Source organism: Molothrus aeneus, chromosome 2 (assembly GCF_037042795.1).
Source record: "Molothrus aeneus isolate 106 chromosome 2, BPBGC_Maene_1.0, whole genome shotgun sequence".
NCBI lineage: Eukaryota > Metazoa > Chordata > Aves > Passeriformes > Icteridae > Molothrus > Molothrus aeneus.
In genome coordinates this window covers 108,440,546-108,464,054 of record NC_089647.1, presented here as the reverse complement: position 1 = coordinate 108,464,054, position 23,509 = coordinate 108,440,546, and the positions used below count along the sequence as shown (strand labels likewise).

Here is a 23,509-nt window from a genome sequence, read left to right as displayed (position 1 = left end):
TTTCTCTTTTCTACACAGCTATTATTTCTGCATTTCTACATCTTTTTTTATAAATGTTTAAATCTTACCCAGAAGAATGCAACCAATGCTCTTCAGTCCATCTATTTTAAAATAATATCACTGGCAGGGTACTGAACTTCCATTCACTTTGCAAGAAGTTGGAAACTGCATTTTAAAAGCATTGGATGCAACACAGGGAGCTCTGACTTCACTGGTGGAGCTGGGACCACACTCAGCAGCCTGGTGCAGTGAGAGCTGTCCTTGCCCATGGGAGGGGATTGGAACAGGGTGATCTTTGAGACCCCTCCAAACCCAAACCATTCTGTGATTCTGTGATGTGATTTCTGTGCATGCCTCAGTGCTTAGGTTTGGGTACAAATGAACAAATCTTCCCGATTTCTTCACAGGGATGAAGGACATGGATAAAGGGAGAGGATCCTCCAATACTGCTGGAGGCGCACGGGGCACCACAGAAGCCTTTAAAGAACAGTTTGTGGAGGAATGTCTGACCTGTGAATGTCTGACCTTCTATGACATGTATTCAGCTTGTTTCCTGACATCCCACGAAGGTCAAAATTCTATTGCCCAGAGAAAAAAAGCAAAAAAACCCCACCAGGAATTCGTAAGGTGTGCGCAGAGGGTCAGCATTGCCTACACCTCACAGACTCCAGGCTGAGGCACTGACCACTCACTGGGCTCAGTCTGCACTCAAGGATGGGACAGAGAACAAAGCAATTTTAGCCACAGCAACAGGGCCCTTTTGTGATTTTGAAGCATTTTTACAGCAACACAGGCACTGCTGTGTTGCTCTACACACTGAGAAAAACACTCCTGTCTGACTCCAGTGTCCAATGCCAGCTGCTACAACAAAGGACTAAAGAAAACCTGTAGTAAATGGCTGTCAAATAATTTACACATCTACATTTTGCCGTCAGGCAGCTCACTTTTGGCCCAAGTTTAGGATCAAGTTTCCCATAAAGGCATCAAAGGTTATTTTTTATTTAGTTCTACTAGTGGACGAGCAATTGTGTAAGTCCTAATGCCAGAAAAAAATTTGTCAGCCTCTCCTCCAAACCCCCATGACTCTATCTATACTCTGTCCTCTCTTTAGCCACAGAACTATTTTTCTGCTTTTTCTGACTTAATCACACTCCTCTGGAAAAGAGATCTCTCAATGCTCATAGAAGAAACACATCTTCAAGTCTCCAGCCTTTTCACTGAAGCAGCCAAATGATTCATGATAAAACAAACAAAGCACTGTAATAAATCCCAGAAAATGTTTGATTACCATCCCTTCATTCCTGTCCCTATCAGGGCTCCCTATAGGAGAATTGTGTGTATTTTTTGCGTGGATATTAACTACTGCTTCTTTTAGTAGTAGTAATTGATTTTTTTTTAATATCACTCTTGCTGATCAAAAACTTCAGCAGTGTTCTAAGTTTAGAAACATTATTGGTAACAGCTTAGGAGGCAGAGAAGACCAATTCTGTGTTTGCTTTCTTTGACAGTAAAATAATTTAAAAATCCTTTTAATGGTATTGGAAATAATCAGACACCACCTTCCAGCTGGACTGGCTGAAATGCTTAGTGACTCATTACTTATTTTCCTGAGCAGGAGAGCTTCATGACTATTTTGGTTATTTTCCCATTGGGATTAAAAGAAATTACCTAAAGATTAATTACAGAGCAAACAGGTCCATCTCCCACCTGATAGAAAGGCAGAAATTAAACACTCTCTCCTGAAACCCAAAAGATAATACGATTTCCTTAAATGTAATGAACATAAAAAAACCAAATCATCTAGTCAACCTTGACAATATTAGCTGCACAACTTATATTTTTTTGAAATGAGAAAGATACACTTTAATGTCACTCTAAACCCCTGGAATTCCTGGGGATTGTGGCTGCTGCAGGGGCAAGCAAGAGAGAAGCCTTTAATCCTCTAGTTTACAACAGCTCTTTGAATCTCTTCCAAAACTGAACACGTTCGCCAAAGCAGGGGAGCCCTGGGCACAGAAGTCACTCTGCCCTCCCCTGAGTACAGGGCATGCTCTGTTTCACAGACTTCTCCATCTCCTGGCTCAGAAGCTTTTTCTGGTGCCTTTGCAGTTACGGTGAATTAGAGACATTAAGAAGTTGTTTTGTCACATCTGAAAGGTATAAAGCACTTTGAACTGAAAAAAATAAAACTTGTTTCTTTAATAACCTCTTAAGGGTTGGGTAAGGGGAATGGTAGGGAAGTTATTTGTTTTATGTGCTATGTCAAAAGATTAATGTATTTACTAAGTAATTTTTTACTGGAGTTTATTACAGGACAAATTTACTGTTTATTTAAAAGTTTTTTTTGTTATTGTTTTTAAGTAAACAATCATATGTGAAAATTTCATGAAGACTTTAAAACCAGTAAGCTTTTGCTGAATTAAGAATAAGAAATTTCTTAATTGTCGTATTAGACACTTATAAAGTCCTGCTTTATAAAAAAGTTCCAAAGGAAAAGAAATAACTAACTCTTGCTAAATTTGCTTCACAGCACTTTCACCAGTCCTGGAAACCCTTACCTTGGGCTGGAGCACAAACCACTCATCACCCTGATTTTCAAAGTTCCAGGAATCGAATGGAATTTCCACTTCCCCAAGGAAGCTGTTCCGTCCAAATCTGTCATAGTGCCAGACAGAAACCTGCAGGGTCCTGGTTTCCAGCTGTGAGTGACTGATGACATACTACCAATAGAAAAAGAGAAAAAGAAACTCTCAGAATAAGCAGAAATAATATTTTCCACTAAGTCTTTTATGGCTCTAGCTCAGTTGCACCAAGCCCAGAGCAGTTAACAAATGGAGCATGAAAGAGAGATTTGTTTTCCTTGCAAGCAAGATTGATCTAGCCAGAAAGTTCATAATATTAATGTGAAATCTTTATTTGCTGTATACATCCAGTGATAATTTATGTATACATAAATTCTATCACTATTGTGGCTTTTTTTTGGCGTTACTAAGTATTTATGACTATAGTAAATGAATATGTATTTAATGAGTATTTATGACTATAAAGTAAATTATGATGCTTAAAAATATTATCCTACAATTTAATTCCCTACAAGTTTACATAAAAGAAGCAGATCAACACCTAGGTTGATAAAAAGAAGAAACCCCACTGGTTCTTTCATCCCTAAAGAGAGTCTGCTTAACACTGCTTTCCAGAAAGCAGCCTCTCATTTCCAATTTTTTCTTTATAGGTTACAAAAAATGGTCCTGAAAATAAATATATCAGCATGGGCAAGGCATGCACTGAGCCTACCAGTAACCATTGTTGGGTTTGAAAGCTATTAAAAAACTCATGTCTAGCTATTGATATGTCAAAGCTATTAAAAAACTCACATCTAGATATTAATATATCAAAGCTATTAAAAGACTAGCATTGTAGTCTAGCAAATACACAGAAAATTATAAACATCTGGAATTCTGGCTCTGCACACTCTACTTTTAGCAAAAAGCCCATTATTTCCTTGACATTCACCCTTCTCCTAGTGTTAGCTGAAGAAACCCAGATGTCTTATTTTTGCATCAGGAACAATATCTGGACATGGAGAAATACTGTCCAAAAGCTGAGCCAGTCAGGTCAGTTGGCAAATTATGTAGAGAAATATCTACTGTGCCTAACCCTGGATGCCAACTATTCCACTGTGAGAAACCTCATATTCTGCAACAATGGAGTAAAAGTCAAAGAGGGAAGATACAAGACAGATTTAATTATTTTTATTTTCTTTTTTTTTAACAGGATTTTCAGTTGGGATGAACAACCCTTCCTTATCTACACACATTTTGTTATAATCTGTATTTCTGAGAAAATTTTATGTCCTATCTTCACCCTGCAATTATGTTTAGTGCTATATTACTTGATAAATAAAATCTAATTCTTTACTTTTTTCCCAGTTCAGGCAAACCTTAATTTTACTCTATACCATTTAAAAATGAGGCTATAAAAAGTCTCTCCCTTGGCAAGCAGCACGGCCTGACCGAGCGTGTGCGCCTGCAAAATGGTTTTGTAGCCAGGCCAAGCCAAGTACACCAGCCAGGGAACATCTATTTGCTTCTATAACAGGAAACTTATTTAAAATGTAACTGAAATAAAAAAAAAAAAAATCAGGAGAAACTAAAAGGAGTTTCTGGTTTCATGGTAGCCTGCTGGGTAACTCCTTCCAGTTGGTGGGAAAGGGAACAATCAGGAATTTTGAGATCAAGATGCCAGAGAGGCAGTGAAGGGGCAGCATCCCCCCATTCCCCCCTGCACCACAGAGTCAGGGAGGTGAGTGAGCAGCTGGTGAGGAGCTCAGAAGATTTCAGCCTCTCTGGTGGGGGTGGCTAAAGGGCAAGGAAGGAGAGAGCTGTGGGCACTGTGTCCTCAAGCACATCAAGCCCATTGCAACACAAAATTAACTTCACCAAGGGTTTTTAAGAAGACAAATAATGAAGCAGATGCTAACATTTTGTTATCAAAGTTAGTTCTGCTTTAGAAATAAGTTAAACCTCCCAGAAGAATTCAGGTCTTACTGCAAAATGTTATTTTCTCTTCTAAATCAGTTAGACAGAAAGTTCTAATCTAGCTTTGTTTCAGCATCAGGCATATAAAATCTCTAAGGTACTTTTAACAACTCTAAGCTCAGGCTAGATGGGAACATCAACAGTTTTGAAAGAGATCTATGGAAACGAATGGAACTTTTAACCATAAAGGAGAGAACCAAACAAAACTTCCTTTATGCTGAAAGCCAGAAATTGCTACTCATAGGTTTGCTAGATGCTTTTGCTTAAACACCTTCCCTTTAGAAGCATTTCTTCCAAGTTCTAATCCCTGTACTGGAAGATATATAGAAAATACCTGTGAGCACAAGTGAAACATTCATCAGAGCCTGAGAGAGAGAGAGAGAGAGAGAGAGAGAGAGAGAGAGAGAGAGAGACTCTTCTCACCTTCAGTGTCTCATTAAATTCTGGGTTGGTGCTGTTACTTTTAATTTTGGTCTTGCGCTTACTCTGGCGGGACTTGTCAGGCAGAAGGTAGGCTTTGACATAGCTGCAGAGCAAGGAGCAGAGGGTTAGCCAGGAGTATAAAATGACCAGCTTGAGCAAAGGCCTGACAGAAGGTAGGCTTTGACATAGCTGCAGAGCAAGGAGCAGAGGGTTAGCCAGGAGTATAAAATGACCAGTTTGAGCAAAGGGCTGGCATTGCTGCATCAGCAACACATATGAGGAAATTATTTTTTGCAGTATGAAGAGTGTAAACAGATCACAGAGAATATGCAAAACGTGGAGAGGTATGGCCCTTACCTCCAAACATTAAGTTAGATAAGACCAGAATAACAAAAGGCAGAGCTAAATTAAGTTATTTATTCTCAGAAATGCAACAACCTTTCCTAATAATTTGCCTTTTGTCATATATGATTACCAACTCGTCATATATGATTACCAACATATAACAAAATATATACTAGAAATACAAGCTAATTTAAAAATTTGTAATTTATATACCACAGATCAATCATGATTAGAGATATTAATTGTTACTTTCTGATGAGAGAGTTTACATATTATACTGCAAACTATGATGAGAAACTTAGAAAACAGCTGGGGGTGCTCAGCCTGGAGAAAAGGAGACTCAGGGGTGACCTTATCACTCTCTAAACTCGCCTGAAAGGTGCCTGTGCTCAGGTGGGGTTGGGCTCTTTCTCCAGGCAGCACTGACAGAACCAGAGGGCACAGTCTTAAGCTGTGCCAAGGGAAATATAGGCTAGATATTAGGAAAAAGTTTTTTACAGAAAGAGTGATAAAGATCTGGAATGGTTTGCCCAGAGAGACAATGGAGTCACCATCCATGGATGTGTTTAAAAACAGACTGGATGTGGCACTGGGTGCCAGGGTTTAGTTGAGCTGTTGGGGCTGGGTTGGACTCGATAATCTTGAAGGTCTCTTCCAACCCAGTGATTCTGTGAATTCTGTGAAAACATGGTACTTCCAATGTGAGTATATGGGCAAAAATACAAAGTTATTTCCATTCATCCTCGCCTCCAGAACATCACTCCTCTCATATACTTAAATTTTGTTTATGGAAGTAAAAGAAACTTGATGCTGCCTGCCTATTCCTTCATACTTTTTTCCCTTTTAGTATCAAACAGGTTGATAATTTAAGTAATCTTACTGTTTCCCAGAACAGGTGCATGTTTCCTTAAGAAGCACACATAAAATGCCCTTCCCACAGGGAGCCCAAACCCAACCATCACCAAAATGCTGCTTGAACCAACTGGATCCTGTGAATTCCCAGGCTTGAGTCCCAAAGCCTGGGTCCAGCCAGGGCGGGATGTGCAGGGGACACCCCAGCAGAGCTGAAGGAAACTCTCAGTGCTTACGGGTCTGTCCTTTGCTTCCTCTCATCTGCAATGGCCAGGTTCCTGCAGCTCCTCACCAGGATGTTGAGGGCCCCTGTTTTGTAGATGTAGCTGATATTGAGGAGGATTTCCCCGCTGACCTTCACGTTGCCATAGTCGCCAGTCTCACTGTAAACACTCACCATGCTGTTGATGCTGGTCTGGAGGGGAACAGAAAAAGGGCTCAGAGGCTGCAACACTCTACTCTTCCCCAACATCTGGGGTTTTTTTATTATTTTTATTTTTAATTTTATTTTAATCTTAATTTTTTTTTCTTTCTTTTTTTTTTCCCATAAAGCTACAGCCTTGCAATATCGTCACGCTCTTTAGGACTTGCTATGGAAACAGATATATCAGAGAACAGAATTGCCATGATTTGATGTGAAGGGAATAAGAACTGTAGTTAATAGTAGTTTAAATGTCTAGGCAGATGTTTCTCCATGCAAGACTTAAACCTATTTATAAACATGACTGAATCTAAATTACCACCTCTTAATTAATATATGGACTGAAGAGCAGACAAGCTACATAAATTGTAAGCTCATGTAAGTTCCAAGCAGAAAAAAGAAAATAAATTTAAAAGTCACTTCTCTGGCTCAGCTGGTCACCTCATTTTTACTGAGTCTTATGAGACAACTGCTGACACAGCCCTTAGAAAAACTTACAAGGATACTTCCCATAATGGAGATAGAATAAAACCACATTTATTTAAAATGGCACCTGTCTTCTCATTAACAATTCTAAAAGAAGAAGCAAAATTCAACCCCTACCTCATTTCTGCATATTTTGTAAAGCCAAAAATTTTTATCAATAACACCACATTTTTTTCTGCTACAGCATAATGTATCATCCCTCAATCCCTCTTCCTTCACACCCATAAAATGCAGAGTACTGCTATGAGTATTCCCTCTTCCAAAAGTTTACATTTAGGAAAGAAATTAATATTTTTTAAAGAAAACTGGAGAAATATGCACACTGCCAGAACCAAAAGCATTTGAGAAATCTGGAGTGCATTTCTTTTTGAGTCATTGAATAAAATTGCTCCAAAACATGTATAACCACCTAAATTTTGACACACAGGAACCTTGCAAGACACCCAGGTACAGTCTTCAACAAAAAGGGAGAAAGGAGAGAGAAACCTTAAGAGAAGAAACCTTAAAAGTAAGTTAGAGCAGAGGATTCAGGAGAACTCACAGTGTCACCATCTGCTTCAGGAACATTTAAATATGTCCATTTTCTGTCAGAACCTTCTGGGGAGTTCTTTAAGGAAGGCAGTGCAAAAGATCAAGAGAAAAGAGCATTAGATTGATGTAGTAAGAAAGAGTAAGTGCAGTGAGACATCTTTATCTACATAGAAAGGTAAAGGAAGTTTGTATTGCCAAGCCATAGTGAGAAAGCAAGAAAAAGGTATCACCAAATGAGATAATTCAATATTGAAGGATGCATGGTTGAAAGTAATTACATAGAAATGTAATTACTGTATCATCTCTGTATCAAAATAAAAAAAGTTATGTTTTAGAACAGTAGCTCAGCAGGTTTGGATTCATAATGGAGTACATTGGATTTGTTCTCATTTACATGTACGTGTCACTCCTCCCTGAAGCCAGCTAAAATCTAAGAATTCCTCTGTTTGCAGCATCAGTGCCTTTGCAAGAAAGGGCACTTTCTCTGTGAAGTTCATTGGAACAAATGACAATTGCACTAAAATGTTGAAACATGTCACTCTCTGGGAAAAAAATTATGGTAATTCAATATTGGGGACACATTTCCCTCCTCTGCTTGGCAGAGCAGGATCTCACCAACTGTGTCCTGATCCATCTCCTTCCCTGCCAGCTGCAGGGGAGGGCACAGTCCAGGGAAAGGAAAGTCCAGCCACACAGAAAGAATTGGTTTGTGAGAAAATCCAGCTCTCCAAGCACCCTGCCCAAGGCCCCTGCAGCACAGGAGGCTCAAGGAATAAACAGTTCTGTGTCAGTGTGGTAAACAACAACAGACAGGAAAAAATGTTATTTACATAAGCAATTATTACCCATAAATTTAATTTTATTCCCCATTAAAAAAAAGATGGGTTTGATATATTTATGCTGGCTGGCTGGCTTTATCCTTAATTAAGAATAAAAAAATAAAGAAAAATGCTCGTCCTTTTAATACTTTTTATAATTGTCTGAAATTCCATTAACTGGACTGGTTAAAATTACTGGAGAATAATCAACACATACCAACCAACGTGATGTATTTCCTCCAATTTCTAACATGCCTTGAGCTAAATTCCAGCCTTTACCATTTATACATTTCCACCTCTAAAATACATGAAAATATCCTTTCATACTGTTAGGGAACTTAACCACTCCAGTATGTGCTAAAAATGCCTAAATTATCCCTGCAACAATTTGTATGCCCACTTCAGAAAAACAAAAAACAAAAAACTGAGGTTATACCAATACAAGGAGGTGGAGGAGTTGTTTTCTACTCCAAACACTTCTCTCTATAATCTAAATACTTTTTTCCTCAATCTTTATGTAAGCAGGCAGTAAGGGATAAATGGCTGGGGTGAAAAATAAGCCATGATAGAAGGTCTGAAACAAATAGATGGCACCTGACCCTTGAATTCATGCAAACACAATTTCTGAATTGCTTGCCAAATATGAAGAAAATTATACAAATTTAATAAGACTTGATAAACTTCACTTTTTGATCCCCACTCCCAGACTGTTCTGTAGAATTTACACTGGAGATTGCATACACTAAATGTAAAATCCCTAAGAAAAATACTCATATTTCTGTTTAGTAAGTAGCAAACAACATATGAAGGACACAAAGTCTCATTTTGATACCTCACTAAGAATTATATTTGTTTTGCATCATATCTTATTGCTGCAGTAAAGCACTGGAACACTTTACTGTCACTGATGTGGTGGGTCTTGACAGCACCACATAAATATGTGGAGGATGAAGGATGAAGAGAAAACTAAATTTTTAAATTTTTAAAACAGTTCATGCAATGAACTGCATTGGGAAAACACAAAATAAAAGACTGACACTGAGATACAGTTTCTCTTCAATATCACTTTCCATTTCCACTCATTGTTGTTGCAAGTAGATTTCAAGTGTCTTTTATCCCTTGTGATATTTCTTTCACTTCCTCAAATATTCATTGTAAGACTAGCCATACTTACTTCAAATTCAAGAAAGAAAAACAAAAAGAGGGAAAGGGAAGGGAAGGGAAGGGAAGGGAAGGGAAGGGAAGGGAAGGGAAGGGAAGGGAAGGGAAGGGAAGGGAAGGGAAGGGAAGGGAAGGGAAGGGAAGGGAAGGGAAGGGAAGGGAAGGGAAGGGAAGGGAAGGGAAGGACATACAATTATGCATCTACTGGTCATTAATAAGTTTATTTCAATATGACTTAATAGTTAACAGTCATTTGACCGATAGCATAGGATGAGAAATATACTATGCAAGAAGGCTCAAAGGCTTAAAACAATCAAAGTAAAGGTAAAAATATGATGGGGAAATGTTAGCAACACAGTTAAGGGGAATAAAGAAATGAACCTGCAAATAGCCCTTCTCTTGCAGGGAGAAGCAGCTGGCCATTCACAACTTTGCCATTAACATTGCATGCAGTGACATTAAAAAACATGTCATGGTGAGTAAAGAGAAACAGGAGCATTGAGATGTGAGATTATCTCAAACCTAAAGCCCTGGAAAAGCTGCACTTTGCTTAAGAGAAAGGTCAGAGGGAAATCTACAGCAAAGGACAGAACTCAGCACAGGGACAGAGTGCTGCCTGGAGCACAGAGGGAAGGATCTCTAAATGCAGTTCCTTAATTAGAGAAAACACTTAAGCCCCTGCAGCCCTCCTATCAATATTCAGAGGAAATGAAAATAATCCTGTCTGTAAAATCCCTGGGACCAGCAGGCACTGGAGGCTGTGAGTCACTGCCAGCCTGGCTAAGTGGGTGTCATTAGCCCAGAGTGCACAGGCTACAGGTGCTCAGATGTGGTGTGTCTGCTTCTGTGAACAGCAAAAATCAGAGGGAAAAATGGTCTGACACAGCCAGATCTAAGACATCAAAATGCTCTGTGATGTTAATATTCTCGGCCCTTTCTCCTCCCTGTATAAACCAAGCTTAATTTAAGCCAACTCCATTTCTTTGGAATCAAGAGCTTCACTGGGATTCCCTTGGCCTTGCTTGCACAGAGACTGATGGGGGTGCAATCTAGAAAGGACAGTTCTTTGGTTATTGTCAAAGACAATAATTTTCTCCTCTCTTTTATTATTCAGACTCATCTTTCTTCATCCTCTTCAGCACTCATACACTCTACATAGAGTTTATTGCAGCTTTGTGCAGTCCAGAGCTATTCTTAGACACATAAAGCCATAAAGAAGAGTGGCCAGAGAGGACTCTCTGAAGATATTATCAGCTGCCTACAGATCCCAAAAATTAGGTACACAGCAGATAGTAATAAACTAGACATTCCAAAGGCTGCTTTTGTTATCTATTTTCTTTCCCAGTGATTAACAGACTGTATAATCAACAGCAGAACCTTCTTGTACCAATTTTGTTGCTACCATCAGGTGCAGCTACCCCTTTACTGTCACCAACCTGACCCCCAAGCACCCCTCCCCTGCAGTAAAGGGAAATACTTTCCAGATGTGGGTGGCATAGGAATCATGCCATGAAGAATGAGAGAAACTGAGCTGGGGGATGGACTATGATTCCATGGAAGTGGGATGTGTGCAAACACAGACAAACGTAATTTAGTTAAGATCAAGTGCTCCTCTGCAAAGCTGAGCAGTCACACACTGCAAACACCTTTGGGTTGCCTTCTCCATATGTAAACTTGATGATAACCCCAGCATATGAGCAAGTCTGCTAATGAGTATGCAAAATAGTTTTCTCTTTCCATGCCCTGCAGAGAACAGCATTTTAGCTTTAAGCATTAACAATATAATAGAAAGTCTATCTGAATGTTAAAAGATGTTTCTCAAGTGTAGAATGAAAGATGAATGTGATAAGTAATATGAAATAAATTCCTCTCTGGAGGAAATATGGTCTCTTGTGGAAAGACAATGCATGTTTTCTACCCAAGATCTTACTGTTGATAATCCACTCGTCATATGTTCATGCTTTCTTGGATAACAAGAGGCCACTATGTCATCAATATCTTCTTCAGTTTCATCCAGATAGCCCTAAATAACAAACAGGCATTTTAGATGTTGTGTTCTGCACTGTATTTGGTCAACCTCTGTCGCTTAATTTTGGTTCACAGGTTTTCCACTTTAGGAAGATGGAGCTGGATGCACTCAAATTCCTGTAAAGGAATTTTGGTTCACATTTTCCACATCTTTGCACAGAAACAGAGCATAAGGGGAAGAGACAGCTGTGGTTTCAGGATTCAGTTGTTAAAGAACTGAAGATCCTCACACATACACTTCATGTCTTATATAAAGCCAGTTGATAAGCATTTTAAAAAGTAAATACATTTCTGTATTGTATTAATAAGTAAAAGGTGGGAAATCAGTAATTGAACAGCTTCATATAGGTGCTGGAGTTTTAATAAGCAAGACCAAAGTTTAGCATCTTTAACCTATATGCAGAAAAAAAATCATCATTTAAACACAGCAATGAAGTAAAATCTAAACCAAATCTTTAGATGTGATTGATGGTCCTAATGGGACTCTTAACTTTTACTTAAAATAACAAGAAAAAATGCCAGCAGACAATTATAATCCTATTAGGCATAGCTTGGAAATCCCAGTGTTTCCCTAAGCCTTATGGCAGGCATATTTTGAAAGACTTTGTTAATTTTAATGGAAGTCAGATTTTCAAGTTCCTTGTATCTGCTCTGCAGCTATAAAAACCTCACCTTTTGACCCACCTCATTCTCTATTGCTTAGTTGCTCTCACTCTTTGAAGCTAACCAGAGAAATACTGGGTTCAAATTCAGGAGTCTCAAAGACTTCTGTGCTAATCAGCAAAAACAGAGCAGGCAGAAATGCTGCTGGAGAATCGAATTCACAGTTTACATAAAAAAACTTGCAGCACATTTGCCATATTTTACATGAACCTCGCTGTTACATCTCTCCTCCTTTGCTCCAGTGACTGAACTGATATGAAAGCACCTAAAAGTGATTTTCTATTGCTGCTTTCCAATTGTTACTGGATATCTAATATCGAGCAGAGGGAAATCAGAACAATCTATCACCAAAATTTGCATACTGAAGAAAACACTTAGTTTCATGTTCCTACCATGAGCTTGCTCTGCTGGTCTCTTTTCTTTCTAATCTGTTGAAGTCACTGTTAGTATCCCACAGAGGGGAAAAAAAAAAAGGAAATAAGGAAATGATAGATACCTTAAACTAAATGAAAGGAAAAACCCTAGGAGACCTGGGCACAACAGAGCAAACTATTTCAGGGAGACAGACAGCTGAATCATTCAAAAGCAAAATCTCCCAGAAACCTGAAATAAAACAAACAAAAAACCAAAAAAACCCCAACAAACTACTCCACCCATAATTTCTACTCCCCTCATTGAAATTAGATGTCGAGTGATGTAATCTAGTTTTAAATTTGGAACAAGAATATAATTTTCTTACTTGCCTATGGAGCAAGAAGAAGAAATTCTATACATGAAAAACTCTTTCCTTTACACTATTGTATGCATACCAGTGAACTTGAAAATAAACAATGCTATATTTTTACTGCAAAATAATTAAACAGAGCAGGGGGGGAAAGTAAGGCAACATTTTCAGAGTGGGGTGTTTCAGGTCTAGACACTCATATTCTAACATTGCTTCATGGAGTCCTAACAAGTGCTGAATACCAATTTCTGCCTGCAAGCAGAAATCTGAAACTTAAAAAGAACAATTTACTTTAATATTTTAACTTTAATATTTTACTAACTCCCTAATTTATTTTGCACCAAAACGATTTCATTTCTCAGGAGTTGTTACAGAATTGCAACTATGTAATTGGTTGCTGTTATTAGCTTATTAAAGTTGGAGCCAGTAGGACATTAATCTCACGGTCTCCAGTGGGGGCTATAAATGCACATCATCCAATTACTCCTAAAAAAGCAGCTGAGCATGCAATGAAAACTCCTTGGTCAGGAATTCAATGCACCCCTCTCTAGAAATGTGCTCACATTTGAACACAGCACTGGATTTAGCTGATTCCCTGTGCTCCTTGATAAATCTGTACCACACCATGTGGGTTTTGGGGCTTGTCCCTTTTCATTATCAAAAGCAACACTACGATCGAGAAGCAAAATATTCATTCAATTTTCCATCTGATTTCTCTGTATGGGTAATGGGTTTCCCTGAGAAAGGTGGGAGCAAAGTAGCTAAAATCTTTTCCCATCCTTTCAGCTGATAAATTCCAGCAATCTGCGTATCCTATTGACTTGTGTCACCTCCCATAGCGCCGCTGTCAGCTCCCATCACCCAGGAGCAAGAGACTGAAGGACCTCAGCTGGAAGAAAAGGAGGTGTAACTCCAGGTTTTTCCGGCTGCAGGAGCTGTTGTTACCATCATCAGATACCTTTCTTCTTATCTCTTACATCAAATAAACTAAATTCCAGCAGGAATACAGCTTTTATCTCAAACCACTGCTTCCATAATGAATATGAAAACTCTGAAGGGCTCTTGTGAGACAAACTACCTTAAGTGAATATGGTAACACAAAAGAAAGCTGATGAATGCAATCAATTCATTTCATAAGGCAGAGAAAGTGAGGATATGGGTAAAATCAGAGATCTGTGACTCCTGTTAGGAGTGAATTTTAAAGGGGAATTAGCACCAGACTCCAGAGCAGCTAAATCAAGGTTATGCCACAAGAGAGGTCTCCTATGCTAGCAAAGCTACAGAGTTGCAGAGATGCAATCTGAAATTTCATTCAGAGTCAGCAAGAAAGAAATACAAAAAAACCCCTCTGATTAAGAAGAGAAAATTTAAACAGGGAACAGAAATCTCTCTGGATTTGTCATCTCTGGCAGCTGCCTCAGAGAAATATCTAAGTTGTAACAGTCAATTAGAGCACAGAACAGATATAAAGAAATATAAAATCTGCATTTTTTTATTTTATACCTTTCGTCTGCATTATTTTCCAGCTTCCTAATAAAGAGCACATCCTTTTTCTTTATTACAATTTTAAAATAAACCACTTGTTTTTGAAGTTTTTCTTCCACCAACACCTGACACACAGGAAGGTCTTTTGTTAATTCCTCAAAGATTAATCCAAAGCAATGCTGCAGGTACATCCTCTGGCTGTTACTAATCCAAGAAAATATGGAAATCCCAACACATGGTTTTCCACCAAGACTCAAATTTCAACACCACAGGAAGGGGAGACATCTGCCATGGCCAGTGCTCTTCTGGAAAGAGCAGATGGAATTGTGGGACTATGACAACAGGCAAAATGCATCAGCTACCAACAGATGTTTGGGAACTTTAGAATAAACTGTGATTAGATGAAGAATTATTTGAATAATCCCCCCCCCCCCATGCATAATTAATAATGGATGTTCTTTTATAGCATTGATGCACATTTGCAGATTGCCTGTCTTGGATATGTGCATAAGGGGAGATGGAAGTTGTGAATCACTTCAGGAAAAGTAGTCCATAGAATACACAAAAAAAGGCATGGAATGGAGATGTATTGAAGAATCAACAGGAAGATGAGGCAAGCAACATTGCCAGAAGAGAAAGTTGGGTCTTCCTGCTAAAAATACAGATAAGTGGGAAACCAAACCAGACAGAGATTAAAGCCTTTAAATGACGAACTTTCTCAGCATCAAAATTAAAACTTATGCAAATATGAATTAACAGAATTTTGGAGCACGTGCAATTTAGTGCCTGGAATTTATTTTCAAGCTAGGTTTTTTTCATCTGTGAACTCAAACACCCAGCAAATTAACAACAAATTGGAACCATGACTATTCATTGAAATCACTCTACAGCAAACATACTCAGAAGATGACACTATTAAAAAACTCATTAAATATCCCTGGAAGAATGTCCTGCCTTACCCATATTTTACATAGATACACACACAGTCCTGATTTCATTGGTCCAACAAACAGAATTTCCACTAGATGAACATTTCCATATTTATAACTCACCAGTTCCTGATCTAAGGCACTAGGTACAGATTTGCTTCTTATGCTCAGGGTATCCTCATTTCCTTCACAGAAAGATTCACTCAAATCTATCTCAGATCTGCTACGGTCTGGGAAACAAAAACAATTTAAATGTTGGCTATAGTTTGTACAGAAATATTCCATTTCATCTTTCATACAAGTATTGTCCCAATCCCAATGGTTTTTTAAATGAAAAAAATTAAAACAATATTTTAATTAACTGTCAAATCTATGGCAACTGAACATCACTATGAAAAATGAAGAAAGAAATATGCCTTCTGATGCTGCTCAGCATTCTGGGCAATAATTTTACCCTGTACTATTTATTTATCTACTCTGATTGTCTTCTGTGGATGATACCATGGATCATCAAGATTTTGACTTTCTCTGGTAGGCCTGCTAGCCTGGAATGTTGCAAAACTCACTATCCAAGTGTTCACAGTGATTGCCACATCTACCACCACCACCGCTAAAATCTCCCCAGCATCTGCATCAGAATCAAGCACCTGGGGATACAAAGGGATGTAGAAAGTATTTCTGTCATTAGCAGTGTTCCTGATGCAGAAATTAGGAGGAAATGAATAGTTTCAAGAGCTCCAGCAGTTTCTCTCAGTCCTACAGGTCTCTCATCCTCACTATAGCATAAGACAGAAAATCTCTCTCCAAGGCCTCTTAGTCCTCCCCACAGAAGTCTTTTGTGGACTGTTTCAATGTATTTAGAAAGAGAAGAGGGGGAAGAAAGTACTTTTATATCCTGCAGGTTGGAATCTGAAAGGTTTTGAACTGTTCATCTCCTTCCAGCTCTACAGCTGATGTGGCAGGAAAAATCACTGTCCTGAGCTTAATGTCCTTTGAGTTTTGCCAAATGCAGAGTCTGAGGCCTGTTCCCAAGTTTTCTGTACTTTTGCTCAGCATCCATCTGCTTGGTAACAGGAGGTCAGTTCTTATCTACCAGGAAAGCTTCTATTTTGTAAGGTAGCAGGAACAGGGGAATTTTTGCTTCCTAAATAAGGAGCCATCTGTAACATCTCTGCCTGGAGTTGCACTGAACAATATTCTCAGGAAAACTCTGACACTTTTAAGCTGAAATGTCTGAGGTAAAGAGCATTGCCTCCTTGGATTAGCTCTGTGGGATGCACCTCTGGGTTTCTGCTTTGGGCTAAATCCAGCTATGACAGAGTGAGTCCTGCTGTGTTTCAGAGAGCAGCCTACAAACCCAAACCCACCCCATCAGCCCAGCAGGAAGCTGACTGAGTGCCTGGGGGAAGCAGAAGAGTGCAGGATGCTCCTGCCTCCCATTTCAGAGAGGAAAAAGAGGATTTCCATCCACTACTGCAAAGTGGCTGTGACAGCACCTTCCTGTGTGAGCCCTTCCTACCTACCGGCCTCCAATGAAATGGGGGAAATTACAGATGGATTGACTCGTTCAGAGCATCACATATCAAAATGAACAGACAAGAAGTCTGTGAGGGGCTGGTTCTTTGACCACACATTGTTTCCCAAATTTGCTTCTGGGCAAAGTGGGTGTGAAATGTAATGGCAGCAGCAGAGTAATATTATATACAGGTAGTATTTCATACAGAGAATGACTGAACAACATGCAGTTGTGAATGAAATCTTGTAAGAACTCTAAAAGAATGTGATTTACCTAACAATGATGTTGTACCAATGTTTCTGGGGTAAGGATTCCTATTTTTAATGTAAAACTTGTGAAGGGGTATGAACTTGATTAGTAAAAGGGAAGTGTTTTCAGAATGAACAAGTTTATGAAACTAACATTTGGTCTTTCAACATGTTTTAAGAAGGAAAGGAGCAGAGTCACAAGAATGGGCATAATCCTGTGATAATAAAGGCTGCCAGAAAGAAGAAAAATACTTGATACTTGCCTGATGACAAAGATATCCTAGAAACTGCAATGGAAGGTGTTCCAGATGGTTTTCTGCAGTGCTTCTTTACTAAATCTTCAGGTACACTTTCACTTGCTGGAATAATCATGTCATTTTCCAAGCCTGTGTCCTGCCCAAGAGGAAAAATGCACAAGCCATAAATACAAAATCTAAGTTTATTCACTATTAGTTTATAAAAAGCATAATTTCTATTAGATTCCAGAACCCCAAAGCTCCTTTAACATCCAGTCTATTACTGAATATATTTAGATTTCAGTCTAATCTGCTTTGCTTAGCACTGATGATGCATAAAATTAGCACAAAGATGCAATTCTTGCTTACATTCTGAGTTTGCAGCTGAAAAATCAGAGTAAAATATCAGGGACAAGAAACACTCAAATCTATTAGAAGCTCACTCAGCTCATGAATCAGAAAAGAAAGAAAAGAAAGAAAAGAAAAGACAAAACCTATGGCTTTTGTACTAGCACAATGATTTTAGCCAGGGCAAAACCAAATACACTTGAACTAATTAAATTATGCCAGTATAACCCCTTAAATAAAGCCAATATCCTTGATATCATCATGACCTCTTGCCTACCTGTAAAAGAAAAGCTAATAACATAACTCCATCTAAATTAAATGGATTTTTCAAACAAACCTAATGTACTTGAAAACAAGTCAGTCTATATGCCAATAAGAATATAAATAAAACAACTATTCATTTGTTTACTGCTCTCAAAACTGTTCTTCATATACATTAACTTATTTTTTTATCAGACAACATATTAGACCATGTATCTGGAAGTTAGAAAGAAAATTGATGTGTTCAACAGTGCTCTAAGCACTCTTCTACCTTTTTCCCAAACTTTAATGGTAAATACCCCACAAGAGGCCTAAGAGCATATGAGAGGAATTGCTCTGATAACGTGTTTATCACACATTTTGTGTTATGGAATAATTTTTGCAGAGCCCAGTGTCCAAATCCAGGAAAAAACTAAAATCAGTTTGGCCTGATTTTCTGCAAGTGCTGGACTTGCAAAATTCCCCTTAGCAGTCAGTGGGGGAATGCCAGATTGTGCATGCTTGAAAGTCACATCCTTATTTTACAGCACTTACTCAAGGGTCCAAAGTGCCAAAAATGCTTATTCCCATCCCTTGTGACTCCCAGTTCAGAATCTGTAACTCATTATCTAATGTTGGACATCCACAGCAATTTTTAGGCCAAAAGAGAAACACCTGCCAAACCAAAAACTGCATCACTGATAAGAGCACGAGGAGCTCTGCGCTGGCAGGGATGTCCACAGCAGAACTGAGGCAGAAATCAGACTTTCCCTATCAGGGTCATTCTTATGGATGCAGGGTCGATCCTGAGCCAGAGGAATAAGGTGCAATGACTCCATGATTTCAGAAGGGTGAACAATTGCTTTATCAAGCCACACATTATTATTATATATGCTATACTATACTAAAACTATACTAATGTATTAAAGAAAAACCCGTGATCCTTTCAGACAGTCATGACACAGCTTTGACCTAATTGGTCAATCAGTCCAAACAACCACCAGCAGAGTCCAATTAACCAATCCCTTTTGATAAACAATCTCCATAACACATTCCACATGTGCGAAACAACAGGCACAGCAAATAAGTGATAAGAATTGTTTTCTCTTCTCTCTCTGAGCTTTCTCACTGCTTTCCCCAGGGAACATCCTGGCAGGGGGAATGATGTATCTCTCTGTTCAAAGAGCATGTGAATAGCACACACCCTTGCTGTGCTGCAAATCAGGCTCCCAGGGCAGACCCAGCCCAGTGCCCCCGTTTGGTGCCCCGAGCCCAGCGCCGCCCTTACCCCGCTGCAATCCGCGGTCATGCTGCACTTGGGAGAGCGTGCCAGGGAAGCCTTGGCAGTGCTGCCTCTGCCCCTTGCATGTCCTGCAGCAGCCCCTGCACTGCTGCTGCCCAGGGAGAGCGTGCTGCCTCTGCAGGGGAGACAGAGGGAAGGGTTATTGCTCTGAGCAAAGCCGGGCAGATCATTTAGCAAACCATGGCAAGGAAAGTGCTGTGCTAACTTTGTGAGAGTAACAGAGCCCTGATGGGCTGGGGCATCACCTGGAAAGAAAGAGCACAGGCAAAGATGAATTATAATTGCTTTACACCAAAAATCATACAAGTATTGTCAGTGCTTCTAGCAGAACTGCAGATGCTTCAAATGGGCAGCTCTTGTCCAGGCTGCAGGAGCTGGCTTTGTCCCTGTTCAATCCATACTGCATCACATCCAGCAGGAGGAGAGATGACTCCTGCAGCCATTTCTACCAGGCTGTTCCACTGGTGTAAAGGGAAACTGCAGTAACATGACACCTCTGGGCACTTCTACAGCCAATTTAATGCCAGCACTATCTCCAGAAACTCTAAAATCCTTGTGTATCTCCATCTATCTATCTATCTATCTATCTATCTATCTATCTATCTATCTATCTATCTATCTATCTATCTATCTATCTATCTATCTATCCATCCATCCATCCATCCATCCATCCATCCATCCATCCATCCATCTATCTCCAGAAAAACACCCACTTATTCACAGTCCTGTTTCTACGTAGTTTTTTTGGTGATGTGGTTTTTTTTGTGTTCAGTTATGACTCTAGACCCAAACCAGCTGACTCCTTCAACCAATGTAGAAATTTGGAAGGTTGGACAGGTATTCTTGGAGATTTCACATTAGTAAAAGTGGCAAAAAATCATCTGTGACCAGCACACCAGACTCCAGTTTCTGTCTAACATCACAACAGGTGAAATTTTTTCCTTGGAACATTTTCTGTTAGAAAACACTGGTAAACCCATGTGAACACTGAGGGTAAGAAAGGGTAATCTGTTGCACTTTTTAAACCTTTTTAAACAGCAAAAATTATTTTAAAATGTGTCCTTAGTTCTTATATCAGTCTGCTATTAGAGAGGGATTTGACACATTTTATACATGTTAAGTAGACAATAGAAAAACAGTGTTGTGACTGTGCCAGGCTTCTTCTCATGGTAGACAAGACCTGAGTGCAGTGGGGTGGAGTGCCTGTGTGAATGAGCCTTAAATTCCCATACTATTTCTCCTATGAGTTTCCTGACCTGATGCAGCCTCCCAGTTCATTCAGCAGCAAAAACATTTACAGCATTCAGCAGTAAACATTTTTGCTGGAGAAAAAATAAACCAGGAGAAGAGGTGAATTCATGGCCTGGGTTTTCCTGTTCCCAGCTCAATACATCTTCTCTTAAACAGAAACATTAAAAAAGAAGAATTCTCTCTTGGTTTCCCTGCTGCTAGGTGAAATACTACCAATTTTGATGAAGTTGCTCTGGGCTTTGGCAAAGGACACCAATTTCACTAGGTGAGAATGAGATGGCAAGTAGAGAAGAAGTTGTGATAATGACTCAGTACCCCTTAATTTAACAAGTCTTGCACTCTGGCTCTGAGAAACAGCTAGAAAATGATTATTTATGTGAAAGTGAAGCAAGGCAATCAAATATAAAAGCTGTCTTTGTAGACTACTTCACTCCTAAATCTGTACAGAGAGTTTATCAGGTGCTGAATTCCACCACCCCAACAAAATTATTTTGCTTCATTTATAGTTAACTGCATGATAACTTTCTTGTAGTCTGGCACACAAAAAGAGCTGCACATACCTCTCACAAGCATCCCTTTGTCCTTATCCTGGTAAACTCTCAGAGGAAGCTACTAATATTGCAAACCTCAGTATTAATCAGCACAGACACTAGATTCCTGAGGTTTTGTTTCCTAGATCATTCACTCATCTCTATTCTATTCAATGAAAATGCAGAAAATGGGCAAAAATTCTACTTCTGGTCTCATAGAAGTCAGGTATGAGTCTGCTGGGATATAGAAGGCCTAATAAGCTTAGTGAAAAAAATAGTGACCTGGAATGATTAATGAAAACTAGCTAAAAGCTGGATTGGCTGGTAGGTGCTGCAGCATCCAGTGGAAAAAACAAATCAAATTATCAACTGTCAAGAAGATTGTCACCATCAGCTTTAGACATATTGCAGAACATCTAGAAATTGGGATTTGAATTGTAGGTAACAGAGAAGCAAGTTCTTCCTTGTACAAGAAAGTTTATCTACGTGCATACTAAACTCCATGATGTTCCTTTTACCTGTTATCCTTTGTTCCTGCATATCTCTTTGGAAACATGAGTTTAGAGACAGGAAACTGCTATTAGAACTTACAGAAATTGTTATTGTTTTGTTAATCCAAATTGTACAATTGCTAGGTCAGTGCACCTGAACAAAAAATGTGGGTCTACATCCAGTATGGCTGTCTAACTGAACAGGGAAATAGTGACCTGGTTTTTGGCTCCATTTTGAAGGTAGGACATGCCAGAAATGTTGCTCTTGGAATTTTATAATGCCATCAGAGGTACTAGCAGAGATCTCTTAAGCCCAGAAGAATGATAAAATATCTGGGACAACAGTCATGGACAGAGAAGAGCAAACAGCCTTTGAAGAAAAAAACATAAATTACAATCAATTAACATTTCATTAGTAAAGAAAACCAAGGAGCCTCAGTTCTGTAACATGAACACAACTCATCCACTAAAATCCAGAAAACAAAACCAACGTGCGGACATCGGTCACCAGCTGAACACGAGGAGAGTAAGATAAGATGAGTGGAGATAATGTTTTGGTTTGTTGGGTGTTTTTTGGTGCTTTTTGTTTGCTTTATGAACAAAAACCGTGTTTCTCAGACAGCACCCAAGAAGACAGAGCAGCCCAGGGCACTGCCCCCGCCCCAGGCCAGTCCCAGCAGGGGCTGTCCCGGGCTCTGCTCACCTCTCAGGGCCCGCAGCTGATTTGCCTCCACGCAGACCTGGGCTTTCAGCCTCTGAGCCTGTGCTCCTTTCACCTTCATCCTTTCCATAGGTGATTTCTCCTTTGGTCACTGCCCTGATAACCCTCCTGTTGAAAACAGGGAATAAAAGATTTTCAAAGCTGGGATGCGCACAGTCCAGTAATTTAATCTAACCTATGGACAGCTCTGGATATAAAGGTCAACAGAGCACCAAGTCTGGCTATGAAACTGGTTGCTGGGGGAAAAATATTGTATTTACTACAAACTGCATTTTAAGACATCAAAACACTAAAACATTCCTACTATTCAAGCTTAGAACCAGAACTGCCTCTTGTGAAAATTAGTCTTTTTTTTGGGGGGAGGGGGTCATTTATAGTTAGCAAAGTATTTTTGACTAAGTGTGTCTAGAAAATTATGCTATATGTATTTTCTCATTAGATATTTCTAGAATTATATGCATCAAATGCCCTAAACATACCATTCCTAAAAACCACAAATCACCCCCTTATCCTGCAAAACATGGCCTAATAGGACAGAAATGAATGAAATTAAATTTTGCAAAGTAATAGTATTCCTCATGACCTTACAAACCACAATAGACTGATAAGTTATCCCATCACACTGTCAGTAGCAGCTGGCCCCAAAAGAGCCTTGCTGAAACAAATCCACTCATGAGATACACAAATGTGGAACCTGAGGGAGGAAGAAGCAAGCAAGGAAGAGGAACAATAGTGAAATATTTCTAAAAGAGGCCACCAAATACACTAGGAAAAGCAAGCCAAATTTTTGTAGGATTAAGTTTCTGTTGTGGGGAATGTCACAACCAAAAACATTTCTCTCCACAAAAAGAAACAGCAGCACTAAAATAAATAACAATTATAAAAACAATTGTTTCTTGTAAGGGAATATGACTAATTAGTTTGCATAAAGGATTTAAATGAAAGGAGAATTAGAAAAGTAAACTTTAATGCCATCTTACTATAGCTAGCACTTAACATGACTCAGAGCAAAATCTAGGTCTATTATAGAGGATTCCTTAGGCTGGTTCTTTTTTTCACTGTAGTTTAAGAGGCCAGAGGCATTCTGATGCTCTTTTCCCCTATATTAAAGAGAGATAAATCACTGGTGTTAATTTCTGGAGTCTCTGGAGCAGGCTATTCCATACTCATCTCTCCTTAGAAGAACCCGTGGAAAGCATCCACCTGCCCTATCTTTAGGAT

General features: G+C 39.2%; 1 protein-coding gene across 3 annotated transcripts in view; it reads right to left on the bottom strand.

Moving 5' to 3' along the window:
* SYTL5 (synaptotagmin like 5) overlaps window positions 1-23,509 on the bottom strand; it is an 82,093-nt gene that overhangs the window by 9,256 nt on the left and 49,328 nt on the right. For 2 of the 3 annotated variants that reach the window (XM_066545474.1, XM_066545473.1), the window contains exons 6-14: window positions 22,271-22,396; window positions 19,281-19,410; window positions 17,432-17,561; window positions 15,528-15,634; window positions 11,506-11,598; window positions 7,607-7,672; window positions 6,395-6,573; window positions 4,962-5,064; window positions 2,559-2,720 (exon numbers count right to left, since the gene is read on the bottom strand). In XM_066545474.1, the coding sequence (XP_066401571.1) occupies window positions 2,559-2,720; window positions 4,962-5,064; window positions 6,395-6,573; window positions 7,607-7,672; window positions 11,506-11,598; window positions 15,528-15,634; window positions 17,432-17,561; window positions 19,281-19,410; window positions 22,271-22,396 (1,096 nt within the window). The remainder of the gene's footprint in view (window positions 1-2,558; window positions 2,721-4,961; window positions 5,065-6,394; window positions 6,574-7,606; window positions 7,673-11,505; window positions 11,599-15,527; window positions 15,635-17,431; window positions 17,562-19,280; window positions 19,411-22,270; window positions 22,397-23,509) is intronic. The other variant, XM_066545475.1, reaches the window with a different exon arrangement.